General features: G+C 40.3%; 1 protein-coding gene and 1 long non-coding RNA gene across 3 annotated transcripts in view; one reads left to right on the forward strand and one right to left on the reverse strand.

The window, feature by feature from the left end:
• The window catches only part of LOC141728151 (uncharacterized), a 54169-nt gene extending 35201 nt beyond the window's left edge, over window positions 1-18968 (forward strand). For both annotated transcript variants that reach the window (XR_012578924.1, XR_012578925.1), the window contains 2 exons: window positions 12319-12465; window positions 17985-18968. This is a non-coding gene — a long non-coding RNA (uncharacterized LOC141728151). The remainder of the gene's footprint in view (window positions 1-12318; window positions 12466-17984) is intronic.
• Window positions 1-26634, reverse strand: part of DPT (dermatopontin) — a 28089-nt gene extending 1455 nt beyond the window's left edge. The window contains exons 1-3 of the mRNA XM_005494054.2: window positions 26290-26634; window positions 15577-15702; window positions 5523-5630 (exon numbers count right to left, since the gene is read on the reverse strand). Of these exons, the coding sequence (XP_005494111.1) occupies window positions 5523-5630; window positions 15577-15702; window positions 26290-26588 (533 nt within the window). The 5' untranslated portion in view covers window positions 26589-26634. The remainder of the gene's footprint in view (window positions 1-5522; window positions 5631-15576; window positions 15703-26289) is intronic.

Below are 26634 nucleotides of genomic sequence, written 5' to 3' on the forward strand. Positions count from 1 at the left end.
CAGGTACTGGTATGGCAAGAAAAACATTTGTCTGCCATTAACTGACCTTCATCTGAGTGCTCTGTGTTTTCAAGAGCCAAAAGAACATTAAATATGTGTGATAGTTACAACTCCCTTACACTTCTTTACAAGATAAGAAAATCTGCTCTCTGAATAAGTAGGTCTCTGAAGACAATGAATCCTGATGGTGATCAGTCCTGAATTGACTTTTAATCAGTGACCAAGAGGAAAAGGATAATTCTGTCAAAAGTTATTGTCATGTCATATATTGTTCACTAATGTGTAAAAGGTGAATAGTACTTGGGTGATTTTAAGCTATGCCTAAGAGGAGAGTTATCCACACAGCAAATATTGATTTCTCATCCTTGATCAAATCACATGTGAGGAAAAGTAACATTTATGAATGTAAGGAGAGTTTATGCTCTTCTCAGTTTGTGATTGGTATTCTCTCTCAAGAGAGCGATAGGAAACCTAATAACTGTTAGTAGGAAGCCTGACTTGGAGCAGTGGGATTCAACAGTAGAGGCCAGTGATTTAGTGTCCAATAGTCACAACAGGCTACAAATTTAATTTCCTCTGTAGCTTATTGTGTGTTAAATTTTCCTTTGACAGATAGGCATGAGATCAGAGGATCAAATATAGTCCTGCTGTGAAGGGAATGTTGAATTTAGGCTGCTTGATACTGGCTAACTTGAATTTAGATCCAAACTACAATCCTTGCAGATGACAGTTGTCATTTATATTGATAATGGCTAGTCCTCCAAGAGGTTTCTGAAAGCTTGAATTCTGCTAATAGTGATGTCCTAAAGATGAGGCATAGGGTGGGTAATGTTGGTAATGGGTGATTTAATAGGAGCTTGCATCTTAAGACCCCTCCACCAAACTGGTGCCAGACTGCTGCCTCTTGGGAATGTGCTGAGACCCCCTGAGCCCAGATTTTGGTATTAACTGTGCTTAAATGGTGTCATTGAATGGGTGACTCTGTCCTGAAATAAGACTAATTTGACTATTAAGCCCTGTAGGTATACATTTTGTATCTACCCTGCAGGTATAAAATGTCTCATTGCAACTTTTGTTAACTGAGGTTTTTTAACTGGAAATTTACTGTGCTGCTAAGCTACAAGTTTATCCTGTGTGTCATTTGGAACTGGGTCTGTGTCATGCTCATCAGCAAGTATGATGTAGCAGTTATATAGTTTGGCTTTGGTTTTCTTTAGATTTTTCCTAGGTGTTTTAAATTGTAATTTCCTTGTAAAATTGTTACCAAAGATTAATGAAATGCAAGATTCATTTTTAGGTTTATTTTAAGAATAATCCCTAAAATTATTTGGTTAATGTGCATGCTTTTCAAGGACAGTTATTACTCTTTTGGTCACTAAGTTACCAAGAGAGATAAAAAAATAAAGAGGATCTCTTTGTGGAAAACAGAATTATATCAGTCAAAGTTTAGGTCTGCTAAGATAGCACCCATTGTCAGAGAGACTTTTAGCTCAAAATCTTAGATCAAGTAGGTTTTCTAAAATAGGACATGAAATTAAAAGTCAAGCTCTTTAAAAGAAATGCATTTTAGTCACCTGAATTAATATTATGCTTTAAAATACTGGAACAGAATTATTTCTGAAGCTGTCATTTCAGCTTGGATTTGCTGACACTAGCATATATGTACATGGTTGATGCATTTATGGCATATTACCATTTTTTCCACAGTTACTTGTGTTTGAACTCAAGCATACATGCCCAGCTTCTCAGGATGCAGGCTATTACTTTGTAGTATTGCTGTTGTGTGCTTAATTCAGTAGTTATCAGCCTGTTTCAATTTGTTTATCTCTTAAAAGTTTACCAGTGGGGATGCAGATGCCATCAGGAATTGCCTTATGAGGCGTACACTAGAATATATCTGAACTGGCCTTTGCAGATCTTGACTAACACCAGTTAGTAGGTGTCATCCCCTCCCAGTTGCTAAATTAATGCATTTTCCTTGGCATTGGGAATCAATACTGAACTGTCTCTTTTGCTTTCCAGCTGTCATGTCCTGTCAGATTTGAATTTTTGATGTATAGAGAAATTTCTTTTATCTCCAAATATTTTTGAATAATCTGTTTCTAATCAAGTTAAAACATTCTGTGAATTCCTACTCAGATTGAGTTTGACAAAATCCTCTTTCATTGGTCATATGAAACATATTAGGGACCTCAAATACCCTATAATTTAGCTCAGCTGAGCTTGGTGAATGTCCAGCTAGTCTGGGCATTTCAAACATACTTTACTGTTGGGGTATCCGGCTGTCGATTTATTTTTCAGTGATGATGTCTGAGCAGTTAAGAAGTAACTGGTTATTCAGATGACCCAAACAAATGGAGCAGAGAACAGTTTTGTAGAAGAAATGAGCTTATGACAGCCTTCATGTGCTATTTTAATACTACGTAGCAAAGGACAAGCTGTGGCTCTTTCCAAGAACATCTGGTAATTCCCACCTCCCTGTCCAATGTACTTGCTGCAGGTTGGGTTGTGAGTGTTCCAGTAGTGCTCTCTGGACCAGGAGACTGTTTCAACCACATGACAGCCACCTAACAATGCCCCACCAGAAAGTCATACCATCATCACTTGGCATGTTTCAGAGCTCAGGCTGAAGGTATTATGTTGCTCAGTTTGTGGGTTTAATTTTGAAAGCTATTTTGCCAAGGGTTTGCAATGTGCATGTGTTTGTGGGCAGCTTCAGTTGTTTACAGCCTTCTTCAGATAGCCCATGTCCTTCTCTGAAATTTGACTGTATCAGTCTGTCTGATACAGATACTGCCCTTTCCTGCAAATGTTCCCTTATTTATGTCTTTAGGTCATCCGGTCTGCATCAGTGTTATCACCACACTCCTGAATGGGCTCCCGGAGATACTTCAGGCCTTTTCTAATTCTTTCCAGCTGCTTTTGTCTTGCATTATAGACAGTTGTTTTCTCCTTTTGACCTATTTAAAATGAGACTGGAAAATGTAAATAGTAACTAGTTCTGAAGTCTGTTCTTCCCAAACAAGCAGTTAAAACTTTTGATAATAACTACAAAAATAACTCTTTCATTCTCTCTCCTGCTACACAGGCATGGAAACTCACAGGCAGTGGTTACAGAAGTGTTGGTGGAGATAGCATCATTATAAACTTTCTATGTCCTTTGCCACAAGCATCACATGCTGTCTCAAATATCCTTCTATAAACAGTGGCCTCACTAATGCAATGTCTCAGAGAGTAGGAAGGGAAGATATGATTTCTGCAAGTTTATTGAAGAGGTCTAAAAATACCTACCTGTTTGAAGTGATTGGGAAAGTTTTAACTGAAATACCTTCAGAGGCTTTTTCTTGACTCTTGTTAGCTCAAGAACATTGTCCATATGAACTAAATAGTAGGGACACAAGTTTAATGTGCTTGAAAAGAGGAATTAAAAAATGTTCACAGAAATAAGTGGAAATGTGCAAGTTCCAGGCAGGCTGAGATCAGAAGACCTTTTCTTGCTCCTATTCTGATTCATGAGCTGCAAAGAATCATTAAGGATGACAAATTTGCTGACTTTTGTGATTCATCCTGCTCAGGAGTGTTACAGGCCTGAATCTGAATTCTGAACTGGTATAGCAAGATTTTTTTTTTTCACTTCATTGTCTTGGCAACACAAATGATTTCTGGTTGTTCTGAAAGCTGAGGACCAGAAAGTTCATTGGTGCAGAAAACTTTTCTAGTTTGAAATTTGTAAAATATTTTCTCTGTAGTTTCAACTGGCTACTGTTGCAGGTGTATGACTGCCACCAGAGCAGAGATAGGACAAAAGTGTGCTGGTGGCTTCTTCCTCTTCCAGGCACTGTGGTCCTGTGAGGACCTGTACTCCCAATGTACATTCCCATGCTGCTGCCTTTGCTCCAGTCACCCCACTGCCACCCTCTTCTGAAGGCTGCCTTTAGCAGCCAGAGATAGCAATCTGCTCAGAGGCATAGGCTACCTTGGCTGCTTTGCTTTCCAGGCCTGTCCTTGTGGATTCCAGACATCCACATGCGATGGAGTCTGGATTCCAGCTGCAGAAGCATGCACTGTCTGCATTATTTCCCCTACTCTCTGCCACAACCATGAGGAACAAGGATTAAGGATAGCACTGGGAAATATTTAAGATGAAAAGCCCAGAACGGGGCTGTCCCTTATGACCTTGTAATTTCTTTATCTAAAGCGATAAACAGATACCCTTGAGTCAAGTATCTATGAGTTATTTTTCCACTTGCAGGAAGAATTTGCAGACATGGCTTCCATTTGGTAATAAACAGGATAATGTATTTTAGCCAGGAAATTATAGTTATGGACCTGTAGTGGTCTTAAAACATGTTGTCATTCTGGAAAAGCCTCATTATTTTAGGGTGAGGGATCCCTACGGTGAACTTTGGCAAGCTGAGAACATTACAGTGACAAAAGCACTTTGGCTGCTTTGAGTGTTATTAGAGAGTGCTTGAAATATTGATGTCATTAAACTCCCACTTCTCTCTTCTCTCCCCCTTCTCATGTAGCCCATCTTGGCAGTGCATTGCAGCACTCCTTACCTTGCTGTCTGTATTTTGCTTGATAACAAATGCTTTAATATATTGGGCTGAGGTGCCTAACAAAAGACATCAGCAAAGAAATAGCTCACTATTGATGTATTAGAGGGCAGCTTAAAAGAATTAAGATCCCTCTCCCACAATCAGGTTTCAGTGACTGCTTATACCCTTCTTAAACCTGCTCTGTTAGGATTGCTGTAGCCCTAAGCAGACTACAGTGTGGGATTTATGTTAAGCCCAAAGTTTAAAACTTTGCAGTTGTGCATAGTAAAAAAGGGAGAAACATTCCTTTTGAACTGAACAGAAAAATTGTGAATCCATTTGCATGACTAAAACTTCACTAGCCATAGGGCCTCTCCCAAGAGGACTAGCAAATGCCAAGAAATTACCAGAACTGATCAATAAAACGTAGTTAACTCATTTTCTGGAAAGGGATCAAGGTGCATGGCACTGCCTGAATTCCTGGAGTGGCTTGAATCTGTTAGAATTGTGTTGAAATAGATTGGGCAGTTTAAAGCATTCACATTGCATTTTATATGGTATTAACTTTGCATGCTGGCAGATTCCCTGCTTCTCTGCAAAGAAAAGTGGACCAAAATAGGTCCCTGATTCCCTGAAGGCGCAGGGTGTTTTTACTGAGCTCAATGAAATATGCTCCAACTAGAGGTGGGTGAGAAAGCACACAGAAGATCTGTTGCATTTGATAAAGGTCAGATTCAGCCCAACCTACCACTGCTGTATTTTTCACTGCTCAGATGGACATGGCAAATGATCCCCATTAGCATGCTCTGCTCCTGATGCACGACTCTGGACAATGAATCATATGGACTGTGAACTTTGGTCTTCAGAATTCCTAGTGCTTTGCTAAGTACCATAGCAGATGGTGTGTAGCCATGCTCTGTTGGGGGGAAATAGAGAAGACAGGCATTTTAAAGTTTCTAATGAAACATGTGAAAAGCAAACCTGTGCACAGCAGAGAAAGTTGTGGTTGCCCCACGGATGTAATGGTCGTAAGTGTACATCATCATGTCCATATCTTCTCCATAGTGTCCTGGATATTCTGTTGTTAACCTTTACATTAAAGAAAAAGCAGATAATATAATTTGCCATCTTATAGAAGCGTCCAGTTGAATGACTACAACTCAATTAGTAGATTTCTCCTGTGTCTTTGAAAGTTCTCGTTTCTTGACAGCACAACAAGATGCAGTCTCACAAGACTGCCTTTCTCCTCTATGCAACTAATTCAGGTAGTGTTGCAGTTGAGGCAGTCATGACACAAAGCAGACTGTAAGCAGTCTTAGATGGCAACACTTTATTAGTGAATGTGGCTGATCTTTTATACACTTTCTAATTGTTTACCTTTCTTCTACCTTAACTATTGGCTACAATAAGTCAATACTATGCTATTGGTGAAAAGTTATAGTGACTTCACCTAACTTTCTAAAAATGCTTCATCCAGTTGCAAAGTGCTCTTATCTTTCTTCTCTCGATCTCTTTGGTTACAGCCTTGGAGAAAGCTCTTTATCACCTTCTTCTTACTTCTCGCTTCTTCTCGCTCCTTTAGCTAACAGGCCTGCTGTTAGCCCCTTCCACAAGGTAGCTATTTGAATAAAATTCAGCAACTTTACAACAGTTAAGAGCAAACTGCAGTATTTGAATATATGTATATATATCTGCAGCTCTGGGATAAAAGCAATCTGAACAAGAAGATAAAATTTGTCTACTACTTATGTCTTTATTGCAGGGATTTGCTCCAGCAAATTTTCCTCTTGTGAAACTCTTTGGTTTGTAGCTGTAGACCACAGTAAATATTGCCAAGTAAGACAACAAAGACAACACTAAGCATTTATCCATGTATGAATTGTATTAAGTGAATGTAACAATTAATCCATTACTCTTTGTTCTTTCTTCTCTCTGCCCAATTTATAATGTAAAAATATGGGCCTGAACAGTATTTGTGCAGTGTATTTGATCTGAGGACCTCAAAGTGCTTCTTCAATTATTTACCAAATTATGATTGCTGCTTCCCCGGGAAATAGGCAAGTAATACTGCAATTCATTTTAAAAATAATGAGCAGATTCAGAAAGGGGCTGGAAGCTTGACCAGTACTTCCTGTCAACATTATATTTGAAGTCTGAATGGAAGCCTGGCTCCATGTCTTACACCATTTTACATGGGTGCTCCTACTGGAGTTGTCAGCCTCACTGTGAAACAGCAAAGAGAAGAATCAGGTTCCCCATGAGGGAGATGCTGAACCTGTGGAAGTACACTGCCCAGCTCCTGTTGAGACTAGTAGGGTTAAGACACATTTACAGAAATCCTGGCAATCTTTTTCTGACTTAATCCAGCCCAGCAGCAGTACTTGAACTATGCTTGAACGTGATTGAAGCACATTCCAGCCAGCACTCATGCATTTACATTTTGTTAAATCAATGGAGTCTAAGCACAGGCTTAAATACTTTACTCACTAGGAATATAGTTTTTGGGATGGGTTTGACCTTTTATGAGGTGCTCTGGGTGTATTTGGAGCTCAAACCTATAACTGCTGGAGAACTCAGAAGCAGAAAGTTTACCTGAAAACTGAGGTACTCTGGGCTATTAGGTTGCTTTCCAGGTCATACTCAGCTTTTGAATGGGAAAGATCATTCAGTTAGAACATCATTCTAACAAATAATTTTTTCCTAACAAATGAAAAATGTGTCTGCATATGAAACTCAAGCACGACCTTATAAGAGCCTCAAGTCTAATCAATCAACTTCTTTGAATGTATCTTGTTCTCATGCTTCCTTTCCTTTGGCCATGAAAATCATCACACAGATTTTGACTTAAAGTACAAGGACACCCATCTCAGAGTGTGTTTGGAAAGCAGAAAGTCAGGCCTGGTCACAGTGTCTGTTCTCTGAGTTCTGACCAAGGACACACGGATGTGCAAAGCCCTTGCGGTGCTCTGCCATTGGTAAGAAATAACAGCAGTATTTCACAGGTCATGCAGACTAGGAGAAAGAGAGGAAACCATGAACACTGCCCACTCAGCCAAAGGAGAGTGCCCATATTTAGTTTACTAATTTGAAGCCTAAGTGTCTGATTGTGCATGTTCAGAAAATCCAGGGTCATAGAAGGTTTTAAAAATGAAGACCAGCTATGGACCAACATTTAATTTTGCATTCTCCCATCAACTCCAGGTTTGGCACTTTGTTTAGCTATTATTATGGGAAACCACTAAGACATGTTTACATATGTTCTACCAAATGTGTTTCAGAACATCTGTTTTTGGCACTCAGCAAGGAAAATGTTCTGTAGTCTTGACCAGCGGTATGTGCTGGGCAGATGAGACTGTGCGCCACACAAGGTTAAAAAGCTGCTTTTTTCTCTACTCAGAAACAGAACTGAGAGTCAGTTCTTTGAACTTCTTTCATGGGCCTATCAGTTGAAAAAATAAATCTGATTACAAACTTCTGAATTGCTGTGGTCTCACAAACCTTTTGCAGAGGCATGCAGTGTTATTCTGAAGTGCAGTGGCAGTCTACATTTATCTTCCCTCTCTTTTCTTTCTGACTGCTGTCATCTTCCCCTCCCTCGCTATTAACTTCTCCACATTACCATGCAGCCTCTTAAGGCTCCTCCACTAAGAAATGTTCAAAAAGCAAATCTATGCAATCACCAAAAATAAATTATTTGGGGACTTGAGCTGCTCTGAAGTGTGTCTTGTTTCATAGGCAGGTGCCTAGGGGCTACTTTTGTTCTGGAGAGAAAAATTATAAATAGTGCTATGACAGCGTCGTTCAAGTTCACATGAGTCTGTGTGTTCTGTCTAATTAATTTCTCTTTGATGATTGCTGTACTCATTTCTGAAACTGTTCCCCTAAGCCCCTGCTTTCAAGGTTGTCTGGCTTGCACTGTGTTCTTTAGAAGGAAATGCAATTGATCGTCCATGTAGCAGGGCTCTGTGGTGTGTCCCTTTTCTATTATCTCTCTATTTTTGGAATCCTGAGGGTAATTTACACAAAATGTGTCTGCACTTAGAGATGCCCTTGTGTTTAATGCATAGGGATAGTCAGTATGTGGTTTTCTCATCATGAATGGAAGACCCATTGAGGGCCTTGCCAAATTGGTCTGCCTGACACAGGACAGTGGTTCTGTCAGGTTTTGTTGTAGCTTGGTCTGTACCCTTATTATCAAGTACTTAACTGAAAATGTTAAATGTTTTACTCACTAATGAATACAAAGTGCATATCAACTTGTGAGCAGCCTACCATGGTCCTACAGACACATAATTTATTTTCTGACATGGTAGCATTTGTGAGCCATGTATGGCAATGTATGGTTTGTACTCAAGAGGAGTCACAAAATGAGTGTGAGACACTTTTTCCCTTAGTTAGTGAGGATTTGCCTGCCCATGGGCTTTTCAGGTGGGAATAGCCATCCATAGTGACCTTCACAGTGCCCTGTAAGCACTTCTGGCATTGAACTCATAGCAAACAGAACTGGGCTAGAGGAGAAGTGAGAAACCTGGGAATCGCCAAGTGCCCAAAGTTGCTGCTGCTGTTTGGGGTGTTGTATGACCAAGCCAGGGTGCCTGTAGTTCATGAGGGGGTAGGTGACAGGGGGCCCTTGGAAAGAGGCTGGCAAAGCAGCTGTGAGAAGATGTGTGTTATAGCAATTGTGGGCTCTAGGCACTGAGTAATTTGTAAGGCTGAGGGGTAAGGGCCAGCAGGGTGCATCTAGTGGAATTGTTTGTCCAACCTAGATGCACACATAGGTGTTAAGTTTGGGGAAGGACTTGTGGGGAGAAAAGAGTAATGTGAGACCTTTAATAAGTGGTAGTCTTTCCAGTCTGTATGATCTGTTTGCAAGAAAATACAGAAAACAGGAACTCTGGTTCAGCTTTTAAAATCTACTTCTGGATAGTAGCAGGTGTTATGATTTTTGGGCACAAGAGACTTGAAGCACCAGTGACATTGTTGAGAGAGGAGAAAGAAGGGAATTCAGTGTTCAGGACTGGGAAAGGAAATCGTATGATAAGGGGTGTATGTAGTGTGGCCTGTGAGCAGGAAAAATTGACAGAAAAAGGTATTTTCATAATGGCATTTTTACCTAGAATAGGGTTGATGTGGAATGGTTTATCTTTTCAGTGGTTTACATTGCTCCAACCATCCCCACATTTTTCTAATGTATTTCACTGTAATCATATAAATCTTGCTCAGGGTAGGATATGTACTCAAATAAGGGATTAATTCTTTACCAGGGTTACTGTTGTTTTTATTTAATCTGAAAACAGCTGTGTTGTTTATTTTCCACGTTGAAGAATTGCTATGGTAGAGATTAATAGAAAACACAGAGTTACTCATTTAGCACTGAGAAGAATGTTTTGTACTAATCTATAGTGATCAGTCGCACTCTTTTCACAATTGACTTCAGAAATAGTTATCATGAGTCCATTATTTACCAATAAGAACATCAAGTCACACTGGTAGCCTTAATATGTACAACCTGCTGATTAAAGAAATAAATGAGAACTGTGGGTATGCCTTGCTTTCAGATGCCAAGCAGATAAAAGAAATTAGTCTTTTAAAGTATGAGAGATAGTCGGTGGTAGAACAGTTTCTGTCTGTATATTGTATATTGTGGAATATACTTATAAGTATATAGGTAATATATACTTATATATATAAGTATATTGTTATAAATATATATACTGAATATATATATAAGTATATTGTGGAATATACTTATTCCCGGATCATAAGTACATGATTTTGGAATGTATTACGCTGTTCACTTCTTGTGCAACTACAATGCTAACAAGATGAATGGCTTCTCTTTAACCTTCATTCCCCTTTGTGGCTGAACTCTTCCTCAAGCAATACCACAGCCAAAAGAAAGAGCTGTTTCATTTTAAGAGGAAGACATAAGCTTTAACATTAACTGTCTGACATTTGAGGACAAGGAGTGTCTCCTGACACTCCTTACTTTATGGGCTTACTTTCAGATGTTGTTTACAAGTGCTTCAAGAGTACGTCTTTCCTAAAGGAGAAATTTTGTTCAAGAGCCACAAACCTGCAAAGTTACATTCAATGAACATGGTAATTATATGCCTCTTTAATCAATTTCAACTCTTCCTCTAGGTGGAAGACAGAGGTCATCTGCTTTAAAATATGCATCCTAAGCTGAAAAGCCAAAGAAGGTCTTAGTAAGCTGTCTACAGAATTTCCAGCAACTGCTCTGAGTACGATCCCAGATTGCCAAGCTGCGAGGGAACTAGAGGTGTCCTGGAGCTCCTCTAGAGATGACAGGTTCTCTTGTGAGGCCATGTCATGTGTTTTGGGATTGAGCTCAGGCTCCAGGCTCTGAGCCCATAGATTCACACGGACACATCACTGGAGTGTTCCTACTGTGTTGCACTGAAAGCCACACGCCCTTCCAGGGTTGAGGAGCCACAAAGGTGGAGGCTGGCACAGTGGGACCAGAGCTCTTCCAGGCCTGCACAAGTTTGTGCAATGCAGGTACAAGCAGCAGTAGAGAGCTCAAGGCAACTTGTGCCTGCTCCTCAAGAAATATATGTCCAAAATAACTTGCTCAGATTTCCAATGTCAGATCAAATGTGTTTCTCCTAAAATGTGTCTGGAAGATGGTCCTGCTAATTGAACAGCAAGGTTCTATTTGATGGGTAATAGTTTAAAAAAAAATTTAAAAAAAAATCAATCTCCCCCAGCAGTAAAATACCTTTTTAACTATGGAAAAGGAGGAGTGGGGAATTGGGTTGTCCAGAACTGCATGTTTCCATGACATCTATTCTGAGTTCACCTCTTGGATTTGTACCTCTGCTACTGGTTATCTTTGAGAAACCTGCATAGGATCACATCCTTTTCAATGTGTCTTGTGTGGCAGGTTGAGTCAGGAAAACAAATAAGTGCTTTAAACACCATAACTCTTGGAAAATGTAATTGTTGCCTGGACAGTGTCACCATGACAGAGAACAGCCACAGCTCCAGACAGACCTTCTGGCATTTAAACTGCTCACTGTTTCAAGAAGGGAAACAGTCATAAACACTCTGCAGACTTGAGGCGGCTCTGTGACATGTGTTTGCTTTTCAGAGTATGGAGTCAAGCTTTCATTTCCTGGCAAAAAGTAAAATAGGAGCTCTAATGGGACCACTTAGTGTCACTGTCTCTGAATCTGTGATAGATTTGCCTCCTTTATGGTGCAAATCAGTACACAGTTTATTTTACTGTGGTAGCATTCCCTAGCCAGGTAAAGTAAAGGGAGATTTTCTGCCTCCTGTGAGGAATGTTAATTATTTTCAGTATGTTAAAAATGCTCAGAATCCATGACAAGTCTTGGCATAATGAAGAGGGAAACTAAGTACTTGTAAAAAAAGTTACAAAGCAAGTGCGAAACTATGAGACTGGAAAAGATTAGTAAATTTATTTTCAATATGTGCTTACTGGAGAGGAAAGCTGGGAATTAATGGTGAGAGGACTAGCTGAAACAGAACTAGTGGGTTCAAAGAGTAAGAATATAAATGCTAACAAATAAAGTCCTTCCGCATGTATTTGACTTCAGTCCTTTTATTAAGCAAAGTGAAGGCAAAGTGTTGGTTTCAGTTAGCATGATGATGCTATAGATTTGTATTCCAACAAATACTAGCAGTTGACAAAAAACACAGGGATATTCTAGGTGTGAAAAACAGGGCAAATTCTAACAAATCTGTTTCATGGCTCATGCACATAAGCAAAACCTGTCTTTATTCATTGTAGGGTCATCTCACTTCAGGAGGAATGTAGTCCTGAAGCATAAGAGACAAGAGAAACTATACCTAAGGATCAGCTGGTTTACTGCTTTTATATGTACCAGAGAGGCCTGGTATGGAGACAAATGGAAGAGGAAGGAATCAAATACTCAAGGTGAGAGCCAATTTGAAACAGTTTTGTCACACCTCAATATTGTCAGTTTTCTTTAAAATGCATTTCTGTCCACATCTGGTTTCATACTTAAGGGTACATTACACATTAAAAGTCAAGGCTGCTGAGAAATTCTGCAGCATGGATTTTCTTTGAATATAGATTTTCCTGTGTAATGATCCACAAAGTACCACCATTATTGCATACTTTCCTGGTACTACTTTTCCAGTAATAGTCATATACTAATGAGGTATATATAATGAAGTAGTGTGTTTCATGCCTTTGCATGAAAATAAGTCTCTCCAACCAAAAAGTAGGAGTCAGCAGCATGTTGATTGCCAGTTCTTCACTGTTACTTTATTTACAATGTGTTCCTGGAACAGAACAAATACTATTACGGTGTGGGGCAGAAGCTGCAATAAATAATGATACACTATACACACACATCTTTGTTGTGTCTCACATGCATATACAATGTGAGGTCTTACTCATGGTAGCCCAGAACTAATTTGCAGTTTGTTTGGAAAACATATTCTTCCTATCAAGTGCATGTTAACTAGTGCAAGATACAGACCAGAAGTGTGATGTGTGAACAAAGTCTTGTGACAATAACTTGGAAATGCCAGTGAAAGTTATGTTGTGAACGAAGTCTCCTGAGTTTAGGGGACAGGAAGTTTGGTTTCAGTACACTGAAATTTAATAACTGAGACAAGTCACATCTGTGACTTTATGAGTAAAAGTGAGTCCAAAGTATGGGGTTTCACACTACCCTGGTGAAGTTCATGTTGGCTGTATGTTACCATAACAACCAGTACTTGCCCAGAGTACTACTACACCGTCTAGGCAGGGAAAGAGAGTAAACCAGAAAAGAAACCATTCCTAGCAGATGACAGAAAAGAGACTGCTGTTTTGGAGGAGAGACTTTACCTGTGTGGTGAGGATCCTCCAGTAAAAAAGTCCTTCTATGTGGGACTGCAGGATAGCTCTGGTGGCAAAGGACTTCAAAAAGTCTCTGCGACAGCCCTCTGCTCCAAACAGGGTCAACCACAGGGTCAGACCAGGTTGCTCAGCTTTTATTTGGTTCATCTTGAAAGCCTCCAAGGAGCCTCAATAGGCAATCTATCCTCATAGAAGAAGCAGTTTACTTTACATCCCACTGAACTGGCAGTCCTGCCCTCAAGCATGTCAGCTGCACCCCCCAAGTTTGGTGTCATATGCAAACTTGGCCAAGTTACCTCCTCAAGATCATTGATAGAGATATTAAGCAGGACAGGCACCCAGGCAGGGTATCAACCTTTAACCACTGCCCTCTGAGCCTGTTAAACTGTTATATTTTAACCCATCTAGTTGTCTGTCCTTCTAGACCCTAACATCCTAATTTGGATAACTATGTGGAAATAGCTTATATACATACACCTTGCTAACTATAGAGGCAGAATGTTTTTTTAATTAACCCATAATCACAAACTATGCACCAGAAGCTTTTCACAAGCCAGTGACACAGTCTCCTATCAGCCAGTGACACAGTTTCCTACCAGTTTTACAGCTCTCCCCTCCCAGAAGAATGTGAGTACCTGGAATTTCTACCCTCCTTAGAGGGAAAAACTTCACCTGCTTTTGAAATGCTGCCTTTTCTGCATGGAACTGCAGGTGAACTACATAAGGCTTTCTTTCTAAGCACAAAAATGATGTGTTGTCACTGATGGAAATAGAAGGGCAGTATAGGAGTCTGTATACAGCTGAGATGAAAACTAAAGACTCCAGTAACCTCAATCATTTACATTAGGATTTGCCTTACTCTGAATGCCAACTTGCAAAGCAGAGACAAAGCTATTCCCAGTTGTCAAGACAACATCTGAGGGAAGTAGAACTGTCAACAATAACAAAAGTATCAGATTTCTATTGTCTCTCTGAAAATGTATGCAATATTAGAGGAGTACAAGAGATTGGAAGAACTGCTTAAAAGTCTGAGTTTCCCTCAGAGGGAAGAGCCTGGGCAGGTATGTAAATAAACCCCCAGGTAGGAAACATACATAGGCAATGTCTGCTGGAAAGGAGGCAGAAGAATGTTCAGAAGAATGTTAAAAGACCTTGTTACACAGTTCCTGTAATTTAAAGGCATTAAAAATAATAATAATAAAAACATTTATTTTCCACCTGGCTGGAAGGAGACTGAAGGATGAAAAGCAAGGCAGTGCTGTTGTGTTTGGCCAGTAGCCAGCCAGACAAGTAAGACCAACAGGCACATAAACAGTTTGTATGCATCTCAGCGGGAAGCCTCCTTCAAAACTGAGGTGTGGAAAAACGGTTCAAGCACAGGTTTACTTTTTTCTTAAATGTAGGCAGGTTATTCTTTGTATCACGGAAAATAGCTAAATTTAAGCTGAATGTAACCCTGGAGCATAAAATGATGGCTTCTCTTGAACAGAATGGACAGGAGAAATACAAGCTGCCTCTACAAAATCTGCGGCTGTCTTTGGTTTTAATTTAGAGAAACCACACCTGTGGTGCATTTTAGAGAAAATGGGAAGCTTGGGATTCGCAGCTCATTTTTTCACAGTCTCCATTAAGTCGCCAGCACTATTTGTGATACTCTGCTGAGACCACGTTTTTCTTCTGGGTTTATGATCAGTAGCTCATTTTGACTTTGATCTTTAAACATTTTTGAGAGAGAAAGCATAGTCATATGCACTACTAATATTTTTCCTGAGGTAAGTGGTAAAAGTTCAGTCTTGTAAGTCATTGTTGCACAAATGTGTAGCACAGAGATGCTCCTACTCCAGTAAATATGCTGGATTTATAGTAGGAAAATATCACTCCACTTTGGAGACTTCTGTCATGGTTTCCAGCGCAGCTAGGCTGATGCTGATCCCTAGACCTTTCACTGAGGGCCAGCTACTGTGTTGTGCTGTTCAGTGTAACTGCACCCTTATTCTTTCCCTTAGCCTTGGATCCTTAATAATCCTGCAGCAGACTGGAAATAACATGCTAAGCTCTATAAAACACAGTTAACTCTTTTTCAGACAAGTTTTCTGACAGGTCAAGTAGCCAAAGACATTGATAGGGATTGTTGGGAGAATGAAGATCATGGATTTGGTGTCTGCTTGAACTCACCAGCAGGAATATGGGCACCTCCGGCTATAGCGGCAGCAGTAAAATTGCCATTCACGGTCCAGCACTGATGGAAAATACTGACTCTGGAAACCAGCCACCAGCCCATTGTTTGAGCAGGTTTGATACCTAATAATGAGGGTAGAGAGGAGAACACACAAAGAAAACATGGTGTTAGATTCCTTGATAGTTTCAAGCATTTCTCAAAACAGCATCAGCATTTTTGATATAGAGTGCAAGTTGAGGGTTTGACTTTGTGCTGAGAAGCACTGTTTGCCCTTGCTGCGTATAGAGTAACAATTTTCTATAAGAAACCAGCAGTAGTTAACCAATGTCTTAGCATTTATGTTGCACCTAAAACTATTTAATCAGGCTAAAGTATTTAATCATTCTAGTATGCTTATCACGAAAGAAGATTGTTCTGGTATTATTATTCTCAACTGTTTACAAATCATAAGACTGAGTTCAAAATAGTCCATTAATATTTTTGTCTATGACTGTTGGTATTTGAGGATTTGGGCTTTATTGAACTAGCCTTTTCAACTACTTCTCTACCACAATAAAAAAAGAAAAAGCTTGAGAAGCTATTTTTTAAAAGAAGTTCATTAACTTTTTTCATTGGTTGCTTTCACTACTATGTATTTCTAGGAGAAGGGATTCTTTATTAAAAGCATTTAGGCTTATGATGAAATCATTATTTGATAGCAATCACATAAGGAAAACTGTGATTCAGATGTTATGTAATTTTAAGAGTCACATAAAGTTTATGACTGGATTTTCAAAAGAAAAATCTGCTGCTCCATGTTTTCTGTGTGCTCGATAATTCTATCATACCTGTGAATCACTGCCTCCAGGCAGAATAGACATGGTTTCAAAGCATGCATGCCTCTGTCTGCACACCCTTCAACACTTTAACACTGATACCCAAAGTAATTCAAGTGACAATCAGTTTGAATACCTCGCTTCTTGGAGACTAAAGACAAGGAGCCCATGAAAACAGACAGGTCATTGGTTCAGCTATCCGGTCCTCATTCTCTCAAACACCCTCCTGGCCTCACTGTTTCCCTATCCTGAAAATTATAGGAATGCTGTTTCTTCCATCACTTTTCCTTTTCTTTCTTTTTCTTTCATCAAGGAAAACCTGTAGCAAACATTCTCTGCGATTTCATAAAATCAATTACAATGATCTATCTGAAAGACACTTTCAGAAGTAACTGTATGTATAACAATTACCAAAAATCTCCCTTAGTTTCATTCAATGACCTCATAATTTATTCTAAAGACCTGAAGTACCCAGAAGGGAACACACATCATCTAGTGGAGTTTGGTGTTTGGAAAGTCATTCACTTGTGCACAGGAGTGTTAGTACTTGCAAAGACAGGGTGAGGCTGAAGTATGCAAAAGCTGAAAAACTGATCAGTTTTGACCAGTGCAGCGATGAATTTCCCTGCCTAGTTTTCAGCATCCATTTTTGAACCAAAGGGTCTCTTCTCTGTCTCTTCCCCTTTGTTCTGTTGTTCAGACAAGAGTATTTACATTTATTTGTAGAGTATTTACATTTATTTGTCCCTGTATCTCCCAAGGTGATGGGGCCACAGTACTTGTGCTTTGTGAGACTCTTTCAAGGACCTTCAGAATTCAGTTGTGATGGGGACTCTGAGTTGCCATGGTATCACACCAAGTATGGCAGTCTGGCTTTCACTCAGAGGATTTCAGCAGGGCTTTGATAGGAAGTTGTTCTGATTTTTGGCTCATAGGCCATAGGAACATATGGCTAAGACTCTGAGTAAACATAGTGGATAGCTGCAGATGATTGGTGTTATCCTGATGGAAGAATGGTTGATACACAGCAGGATAGGGATTGGTTATACCTGTTGCAAGATGAGCTGTGTAAAATAGCAACAAATTTGTGCCTCATCCTCCATCTCTCTCCCTTCCTATCTGTGTTTGCACTGCTCAAGTCCTCATGCCCCTGGGAGAGGAGATTTTCTAGCTCTTTTGCATAGGTGCAATGTTGGGAGCACTTTATTTCTCCATTTCCCCTCAGAAGCTCAACACTGCCCTGCAACTTTCCATCCTCACTGATGAGATCAACGTCTGATATTCCTGCTCACTTGCCTTTGTGGGAGGTTCTTCCTTCTTTTCTCTTCCCACCTATTGACATTCAGTCTGGGAAGTCCTGTCTCTTTGCCTTTGTCCTACTACAGTTTTTATTTTCCTGACAAGTTATATGTTATAAGTAGAAAAAGCTGCCAATTTTTTTTAAAAGGTTGCAGAGTGAACAGGTTGGACCAGTTGCTGCCAGGGTGGAGTTCTAACTGTTTGTTATTGTAATCACCAGTCATTTTCGTTAACTACTCCTTTTGTATCAGTACCTGCCCTGCCTAAAGCCAGGTTGATGGCCCTTCTAGGACAGTGCAAGAAGAGTCATCGGAGTCCATGCAGATAACCTCAGACCCAGAATGCAACGAGAGAGGACCCCCACCAAATTTACCAAAAGACCCCAAAAACAATGAGCCAACACAGAATTAAGAGATCAAAGTGATGTCTGGACATGAGGAACAAAGTACAGAGCCTGCAGAGATGTTGAGACCTTTTTTTAACCCTCACCTAGCTACGGAAGGATCCCGGCTAGAGGCAAGACCCTGGGAGGCAACCCCAAAGTTGTGACCCGGGGTTCTCCCCCACTGCTCTGGTGAGGACGGGACCTCCGGCTCTGCTCCCCAGGGGACAAAGCTGCACTGTCCTCCTCCTGCGAGCCACTCCTGGGAGGCGATGACGGCGAGACCGCGGCCCCATTGAGCCTCCCAACCTTGAGCTGATCTCTTTTAATAAAGACACTAAAAAGGAGAAAAGATCTCCTGCCTGTTTTTTTTCATTATAGATGGATAATAAGATGATTGTCTCTCATAATTGAAAGATAACTATTTTGTGAATATTAAGAAAAGCTTTAGTGATGTACAGTTATGTTATTATAGTTTAGATGTCCTCTGTTCTCCGCACGGTTCCCTTTCCCCGCCCTGTGTTGTGACCATCAGACAGCCGGGGTTCTCTGGGACAGAAGCTGTGCCATGTGCCCCTTGCATGGGACAGCTGGGAATGGAAAAGCTTGGTGCTTAGGGGGCAGCATGGCAACACCTCACCTCCAATCAAGTTACAAGAAAGCAGTCTCCACCAATACATGGCAAAGAAGAACTGACTGACAGACTTTGGGAGCAGCCAGAGTTGGCTGATGAAACCCCCCAGGGGTACAAAATACTGAGCATCCATCTTGAAGATGCACTGGCCATGTGGTATCTACGATGGCAATTCCCAGTGCTGCAGCTTTTTCCTTATGTAGTCCTTTGTTGTATTTTTGTTAAGGTTTAATAAACTTTTTTAAATTTTCAAAGTGAGCAGTTGTTTCTCACAGGACACATTATTTCTACTAATATATTTCAGTTGTGATGGAAAGATTCATTTTGAAAGAGATGTCACTCATGGACACTTCTCTCTATAGTAAATTGAGAAACAAACCTAGCTAGCAAAACACTCCTATGCTTACATGCACTCACATTTGAATACCAGATTTTAGGAAGTGTGGTTATTTTTTATTCTGATTCTGTCTTCTCATAATAAGTTTGATTAAAAAATATAATTGGTGTTGCCTTAAAAATTAATTTCTTAGATGGAAAGTGTACCTGGATGTAAGTAATGTTTTATAATTAAATTGCATTTTTGTTTTAATGTAATTCAAAGTAAAATTTGAAATACGTATTAAAGGCCATGTTCAATTCTCTCTCTTTGCTTCTGTCTCATACACAAGGTCCTGTAATCTTTTATTCAAGCTCAGTATTTGGTTTAGCAAAAACAAAAATAATAGTGATGTTGAAATACTTTTCTTTAGCTTTGAGATAATGTAAGATTATTTGCTGTAATCTTTCTAGTTTTCAAGTAAAATTCAGACACTCCTTCAAAAATGAAGAGATGCTCTCAGAACTTGGAGTGCTTATTTGTGAGGCCATATAAAATATTTCCTTCCCTTTCTTTTTCCCAGCTGACCACTTTCCTACAAGCAGAAAGTAATTCTTCAAGGGAAACAAACAACCCTCCTCACACACCTTTTCAGCCAGTTGCTCTATGCACTAATCTGAAAACAACACTTAATATATCAGATTTTTTTCCTTCTCTGTTGAATTCACTACTCTTGAATCACAGCAAATCCTGAAGTAAGTAGGGTGAGTAAAAACTAGTGATTCAGGAACTTGGATTTATAGCCAAGTCAAAACAATATTTTTTTCACAAGACCCACTCTTTAGCACTTTTACTATTAAGGCTAGTTTAGTATTCATATTAATGTTACCAGGTTCTCCTCACTCCTGAAATCCTGACATTACTAAGAAGAGAGGAAAATGCCTCTTACAAGGTGAATGCAGGAGAACGTGAGAAACTGGCTGGGACTGTGTGGGATTAAACTTGGCAGTGGGTAGGTTTTCTTTTTCTAGCTGGCTCAAGTTGTCAAGTGTGAAATGTTGTCTTTTGGATCTGGTACTGGGAGAAGAAGAGGCGAACTGGTTGGTGGGAGGGGAGTGAGAAGATTGGTGGTGAAGATCAGGTGCTCTTGGATGGGAAGTTGCCCTTGCCTTGGGTACAGTGTGGGAAATGACTGCAGTGTTCCATAGAAAGTCTTATTCTGGGAGGACTTCTGTGTAGCAACAGGGATATGTTATCTGAGACCTTCCTGGCCTGCTGTGATTCCTGTGAAAAGCCTCTCCTCTGCCAAATTTTCTTCTGAACTGGTTAATGAGTGTTGTACAGCTGAGCTCTGTCATGGCATGCAATCAAAGCATACATCCATGTTACAGATTCAGTTCAGGTCAGAACTGCTATTGTTCTTCACTAGTGAGCTTTCATCTGTGAGACCAAAAAAGAGCTGGTGTGAAACAAACCCACCCAAAATGCATATGTGAATTTTGGATCTGTGCATGACCTGTTTCACCCTATAGTTCCTCTTAAATTGTGCCATGTTATTTGTTAACATCAGTAATAACCTTTGCAGCCAAGCGTGTTCCTCATTGGCTCAACAGGTGTCTGCCAGACTGAATACAAACCTTGCTTGCAACAATAGAATTGTTTTGAGCAGTGGAATCAGTTTTGGTGACACTTCAGACTTATGCCTGCACCTTAATTTTGCTCTTTTCTAAGTAAAGCCCCGGGAAAACTCCCTCTGAGCCCCCCTGTTCCTCAGCTACATCAGCACCATGTTATCCTGAGGATGAGAACCCAAAGAGGAAGGCTGTTCATTACAAATCTGCTCAGGGAAGCCCATGTTAGGCTGCAGGGAGTAGTGCTGTTAGAGAACGCACTGAATTCCTGCTGCACTGACTGGGATTATGCTCCCTGAAGCTCTCTAGAGCCATGCAGAGGCTGACAAACAGCTCAGTGGGCACCAGGTCGTGCTGCATTGAGGGTGATTTGTTCCTAATAACAGGGTAACATGAGAGTGTCATTCCATGTCCCTGTGGAGGAGAGGCCCTATACTGCTCTCCTGAGTTATCTTTGTGGTATGTCCTCCCTCTGTGTAATTGGATTAATTGTGTGATGAGAGCTAATTCAATGGTCAGTCTGTTACAGGCGAATGGGCAGACATAAGAGGTTGAGGGCAAACTCAGGACACCTGCAACTCTGGCACCCAGACAGAGGGAGCAACTTTTATGTGTTTGATTAGGTCACATCAGTCTCCAAAAGCCAATTTTTCAAGGAGTGTTCCCTATCTGTTGTGGGGTGCTGAGACATGTTGTTATGCCACATGCCAAAGGCAGCCTCTGTAATAATATCTTCAGCAATATTTTTTTTCATTCCGGGGACATTTATGACTTATTGTTTTCTCCCTGACCCAGGGAAGGCCATTGCAGTGTGATGTATTTAATTCCAATAGAAGCCAAGGCCCTTTTCACTCTGGTGATTTTTTCTTGACAGTAGCTGACGAGGCCTCCTTTTCTACAGAAACATTCCTCTTCTCCTCAGATGCTCCCTCTGGACTCAGTCCATTGCAGCTGTGCTAAATGGACTTGTAGCACTAGTCCTTTAACATAAACTTAGGGCTCTAAAGAAAATTAACTTGCTTGTGTAGATAGCACAAATGGGAACATTTTCAAAGAGCAGCTGGATTATTGGGATTGGGTAATATCATACAGCCTCAGATCTGAAATTGTGGACTGGTTGCAGATTGGGCACAAAAATAGTTCCTACTGATATACCAAGGTGTACTGCCAGAACCTGAACAGGAGGATCCTTTGCTCAGTAGTCTGTCTTTGCACCTAGTTTGTGGGCAAAGGAGGGAGAGAAAGGGAGTGGAGAGGGAGAATCTTTATATCTGGTTTTTCCAAGTCCCATCTAAACACTTTCTCAGATATCTAAATGAGGAAAAGAGGCAATAAACGTGGAGTAAATATAGCTCTTGGCTGGAAATCCTTCTCCTTTTTTCTTTACAGCTAACTGGGAGTATGAGGATATGGCATGATTTCATTTGTATCATGTGGTGTAAACCAAACTTATTTTACTGGAGGGAAGAGCTGTTTGTCTTCACTTGCAAGCTTTTGTTCCTTTGTTTGTGTGAACCCTGTCTTTTGGTATGATAGTTTTCGGCAAGAAAAATAGCTTTTATTAAAACCCTTGTTCAGAGGCTTGTCTGTAGAGACAACTCTGTAGTATTCAACAAAGCAGTGAAGAACAGTCTCACCCTCAATCATTCAGACCTTAGGTGGTGAAATATTTAAACAAGGTCAAAATTTCTGCAGTACAAATGGAGATAAGAACATAAAATTTGTGCACCCTGAAAAGATAGGTTTCTTTGAGAAGCTGCAGCATAAAAATTAGAAGGAGTAGAAGAACTCGAGGACTTCTGCAGTAGAAAGACTGCAGAATCAGGGCATGCTCTGGAGACTTTTCCCTACTCTAGACATGAGGATTTCCAAATTATCCAAGAACTGGTTCTTGCTCCCAGTTGCTGTCTCTCTTTTGAATATCATCTTGGTTAGCAGACAGTTAACCTTAGTCTGAAGAAGTAAGGTGTTGAAACAGATTCAACAAAGTCTTTGCACATGTACTTAACTTTAAAAATATTCAGAGATTAATGAGGCTGAGAAGGCATTCCTGATCATCTGATGCAATCTATTGCCACAATTTCCCCTTTGAGTCTTCTAACAGGTTCACAGACTTCTTATGTCCTTTCAGCAAAGCACAAATGCACATAATTTCTTCAGAAGTGCATGTATATATATGATTAACTTCAGGGATGCATTTATGCAGTGAAGCACCGTAGGTAGATATATTCTGAAATGCCACTAGGTAATTCTAGGTAGTGGTTAGAAGGGATTGGTCTTCATGAGTCTGCTTGTGAAAGAGATGGGGTGCCCCAGAGAGTAGTTTTTAGAGTACCTGTTCTCTCCATTGACCCTGGAAGGAGGCAAAGGCCATAAACTAAGCATTATTAGATATTAGATGCCTAATGTGGATCTGTGTCATTGTCCTCTTTCTGTTGGATTGTTTTTTCATATCTGAAAGATTGTAAGTTTTATGGTTTGATTATCTAAATCTGTATAATCCCTAGTGTTAGTGAAAGAAGTAAACTTACCAGGAAGCTCTGCCAGTGGTTCCCTCTTCCCCCCAGCTCTCTTATCCCTATGGTCCCACCATCCATTTCTGTCATTTTGTCCCAAATACTGAAGGCCAAAGAAAATAATGAGTGGAAAACTCTTTCTTCTCTTTTATATTCCCTCTTCATTTTCTCTCCTAAGCTTGTTTTTGTTTTTTTTTTTTTTTTTTTACTGTATTTTCTAAACTCTCATGAGTTTGTCTCTATTGTGCAGCTTTGCAGCAGTCAGGAATGGTAATTTGAAAATCACCATTTGAAATTTGAAATGCCATAAGCATAATATGTCAAAGGTTATTTAAATTTGGTGTTTCTGCCCGACTAGATTTCCTGACTGGGGTTCTGGCTGAGAAACCAGAGGGAACTCAGAGAAGAGCTGCAGGTATGATCAGTGCTTGCTTAGGACTGTTGGAATACAAAACCTCCAGAGGAGAACTAGAAGAATGGAGACATGTTCAGCCTGAAAGCAAAAGCATGGTTGAAGGTGTGTGGGTGAGGGAAAGGCACAGCTGCTACCTATTATTAAGTAAAAAGGATTTTACAAAAGATTCAGCAAGCTTGTTCTCGTTGCTCAGTGAAGGTAGGGAAAAGAATAAAAAGCCTCAATTGCAGCAGAGTAGCAGCCTTTGACACTGGCTCCCACAGCATACTCCTGAAAAATCTGGCAGCCCATAGCTTGGATGGGTGGTGGAGTTCACCCATCCCTGGAAGTGTATAAGGACAGACCAGATGTGACACTCAGTTGACCTGGTAGTGTTCAGTCATAGGTTGGACTCAATGATTTCAAGTCTTTTCAGACCTAATTGATTCTGCAAAATTTTAGCAAAAACTTGGCAGACTTGTAGTTACTGGTGGTACAAGCAATTGAGCATCACTGGATGTGGTGTGCAAGGTGAGACAAAATATTCTGTGAGACAGAGCTGAAGAAGGAATATTTTAGTCCATCCTACAAGGATGGGAAAATGTACTAGCAAGTCCAGCAGAGTGCTGTGTCAGCTGACCTGAGAATGACATATTGCTCACCAACAGATTGGTTTGTTGGGAGATCAGCAGGGAAGAGAGTTGACCAAACAGGAGCCATTGGTACATATGGTGACTCATATTTGGGCTCCCACTCGATTATTGCATGAATCTTTTTAGAATTGGGGATGGCTCCAAATAGCGCTGAGGTGGATGGGGAAGAGAGAGAGAAGAGGGGCACCTATGAGAAGTAAGAATGCCAAGAGAGAAGACAGGATTCTCAAAGCTTCCCCAGGATATATCTGTGCCACCACATTAATTTGAGGCTACACTGGCCTACACTTTCACTCCAGTCACTGGGCTCTTGGGCAGCAGTGTTGGCATTACCAGGGGTGTGCTTGCATGCTGCAAGCCTCTCTCCATGAAGCACTGTTGAGAGAACTAGCTCAGCCCTGGGGGTGGAAAACTGAAAACTGCAGAATCCAACCAGCATTTATGGAAATGGCCCAAGTAAGTAGGAGCACAAGTTCACCTGCAAAGGTAAGCTAGCGAAGAATTACTAAAATAACTCCAAAAACTAGTAAAGGGAGAGAAACTGAGATAAACAATTAAAAAGGGGTTGAAAAAGAAATAGTTTCTTTTATGAAAGAGAGAAAATAAAGGGTTTGCTATAGGAAAAAAGTAGGCAACAAAGAGGGCAAAGTGAAAAGATATTTTTTTAAGAGATGAAGGAAACAAGATTCAGATAATACACTCTGGATGTAGTCATGCTGACATACCGAGCACAGTGATGAATGGATACATAGCAGAAGAAAATGTTCTGTATAGCCTTATACACTATCCTCTTTGTGAAAAGTGAACTTGAGCAATTGCTGCCACAGAGTTCTAGAGAGTGAAAAAATAAGTTTATTTTGAACAAAAAGCAATGTCTAATTCAAAATTACTATGCAATACATAGAAATTGCATAAGTATATTAAAAATGAAGGAGTTGTCCAGGATTATCACAATGCGTTCTTTCTGCCTGTTTTGCAGCTCTCCCCCTTTTTTTCAGTTTTTATTCCAAAGTTAAACATAGAGTCAATTGTTTTTTCCCTTAGCAATTGCATCAGCCATAGGCATGTGTCACATGGTAAATGAAAGAATATATTAATTCAGAACAAAATTTTGAATCATTAAAAAAGCAGAAACTTCACATTTCATAGCTAACATAGTCCCATGTAAAAAAAAAAAAATCAAAAAATCACAATGCAATTTCTGGGGCAAAACTATTTCAAGTATTTGAAAATACTCATTACTGCATGCATTTCATTCTGTCCAAAGAATATTTCAATCCCAGATTTGTCCAATACTCTGTTTCCCATTTCATTAAAAACCCCAGAAAATAATTAAATACTGGGTATTCTGCCCAAATATGAAATGCTATACATATTTCCAGAAATTATTGTCTCCACATAATGTGATCACCTGTGCCTCCAAGGTTAATGGAAAATGTAACATCTAGCTAAGCAAACGGATGCTATTAGGGAATTAACATGATCTTCTGCTATCACCATGCAGATATATGTGCCACCATCATCACTTGTTAGTGTGGATTTTTGGCTCCTGTAACAACAGCACAACTAGAAAACAGCACTTGTTTATGCTTAAGCCAAAAAGCTTAGCAACAAAAACACAAAGCAAAGAGCCAGTGCAATACAGAGATTATTTTTCCTAATCAGAGTGATCAGAGCGTGAGGATGAAGTGAGGAGTTTTGCAATTTGTTTCCCTGTTTAGTCACTGATTCAATGTGACTTTTCAAGAGGGACTTTATGCTCTCCTCACAATAGGTGCTTGCCTCATTTTCCTCATCATTGAAACAATAGCAACACCAAACCACTTCAGAGCTGAGGTTGTGAGTGACCGAAGGACCCTGACACCCTCCAGCAAGAAACTGCTACAGAGAAGACAAATGTGATGCTGATCAGCTCCAATGCATGTGATTAAAGAGTCTTAAGGCAGCAAAACCTGCAGGTTATCATGGCATTCATATGCATTTGCATTGCTCTGACCACAGTATTAGGACCCACATTCCACAGGTGTTGTCAGGGCCGTGCCCTTCAGGGATGGCTGGGGTTATCCTACCATTCGGTTCCTGCTCTGTTGATCTCTTCCCACCAGCACTCTGTCGGCTCACCGAGGCTCTGGGATGCTGGCATGCAGGCATAGTTCCACAGTCTGTCAGAGCCTTCCTTCTTGCTGAAGACACTTCTGACGGCCACGATCACCTGCCCATGCGGGCACTGAAAGTTGAAACCTTGCCGGTACACATTGACCCATTCATCATTATCTCCATAATTATAGGGACCATAATAATAGTCACTGTACTGGCCCCATGCCACAGTCACCAGAGGCAGGAACACACAGAGAAGGAAAATGTCCATCCTGAAGATGTTCCTGGCTTAGAAGTGCCCCTCTGGTTTGTGGGGC

The sequence above is a fragment of the Zonotrichia albicollis genome, chromosome 2, assembly GCF_047830755.1.
Source record: "Zonotrichia albicollis isolate bZonAlb1 chromosome 2, bZonAlb1.hap1, whole genome shotgun sequence".
NCBI lineage: Eukaryota > Metazoa > Chordata > Aves > Passeriformes > Passerellidae > Zonotrichia > Zonotrichia albicollis.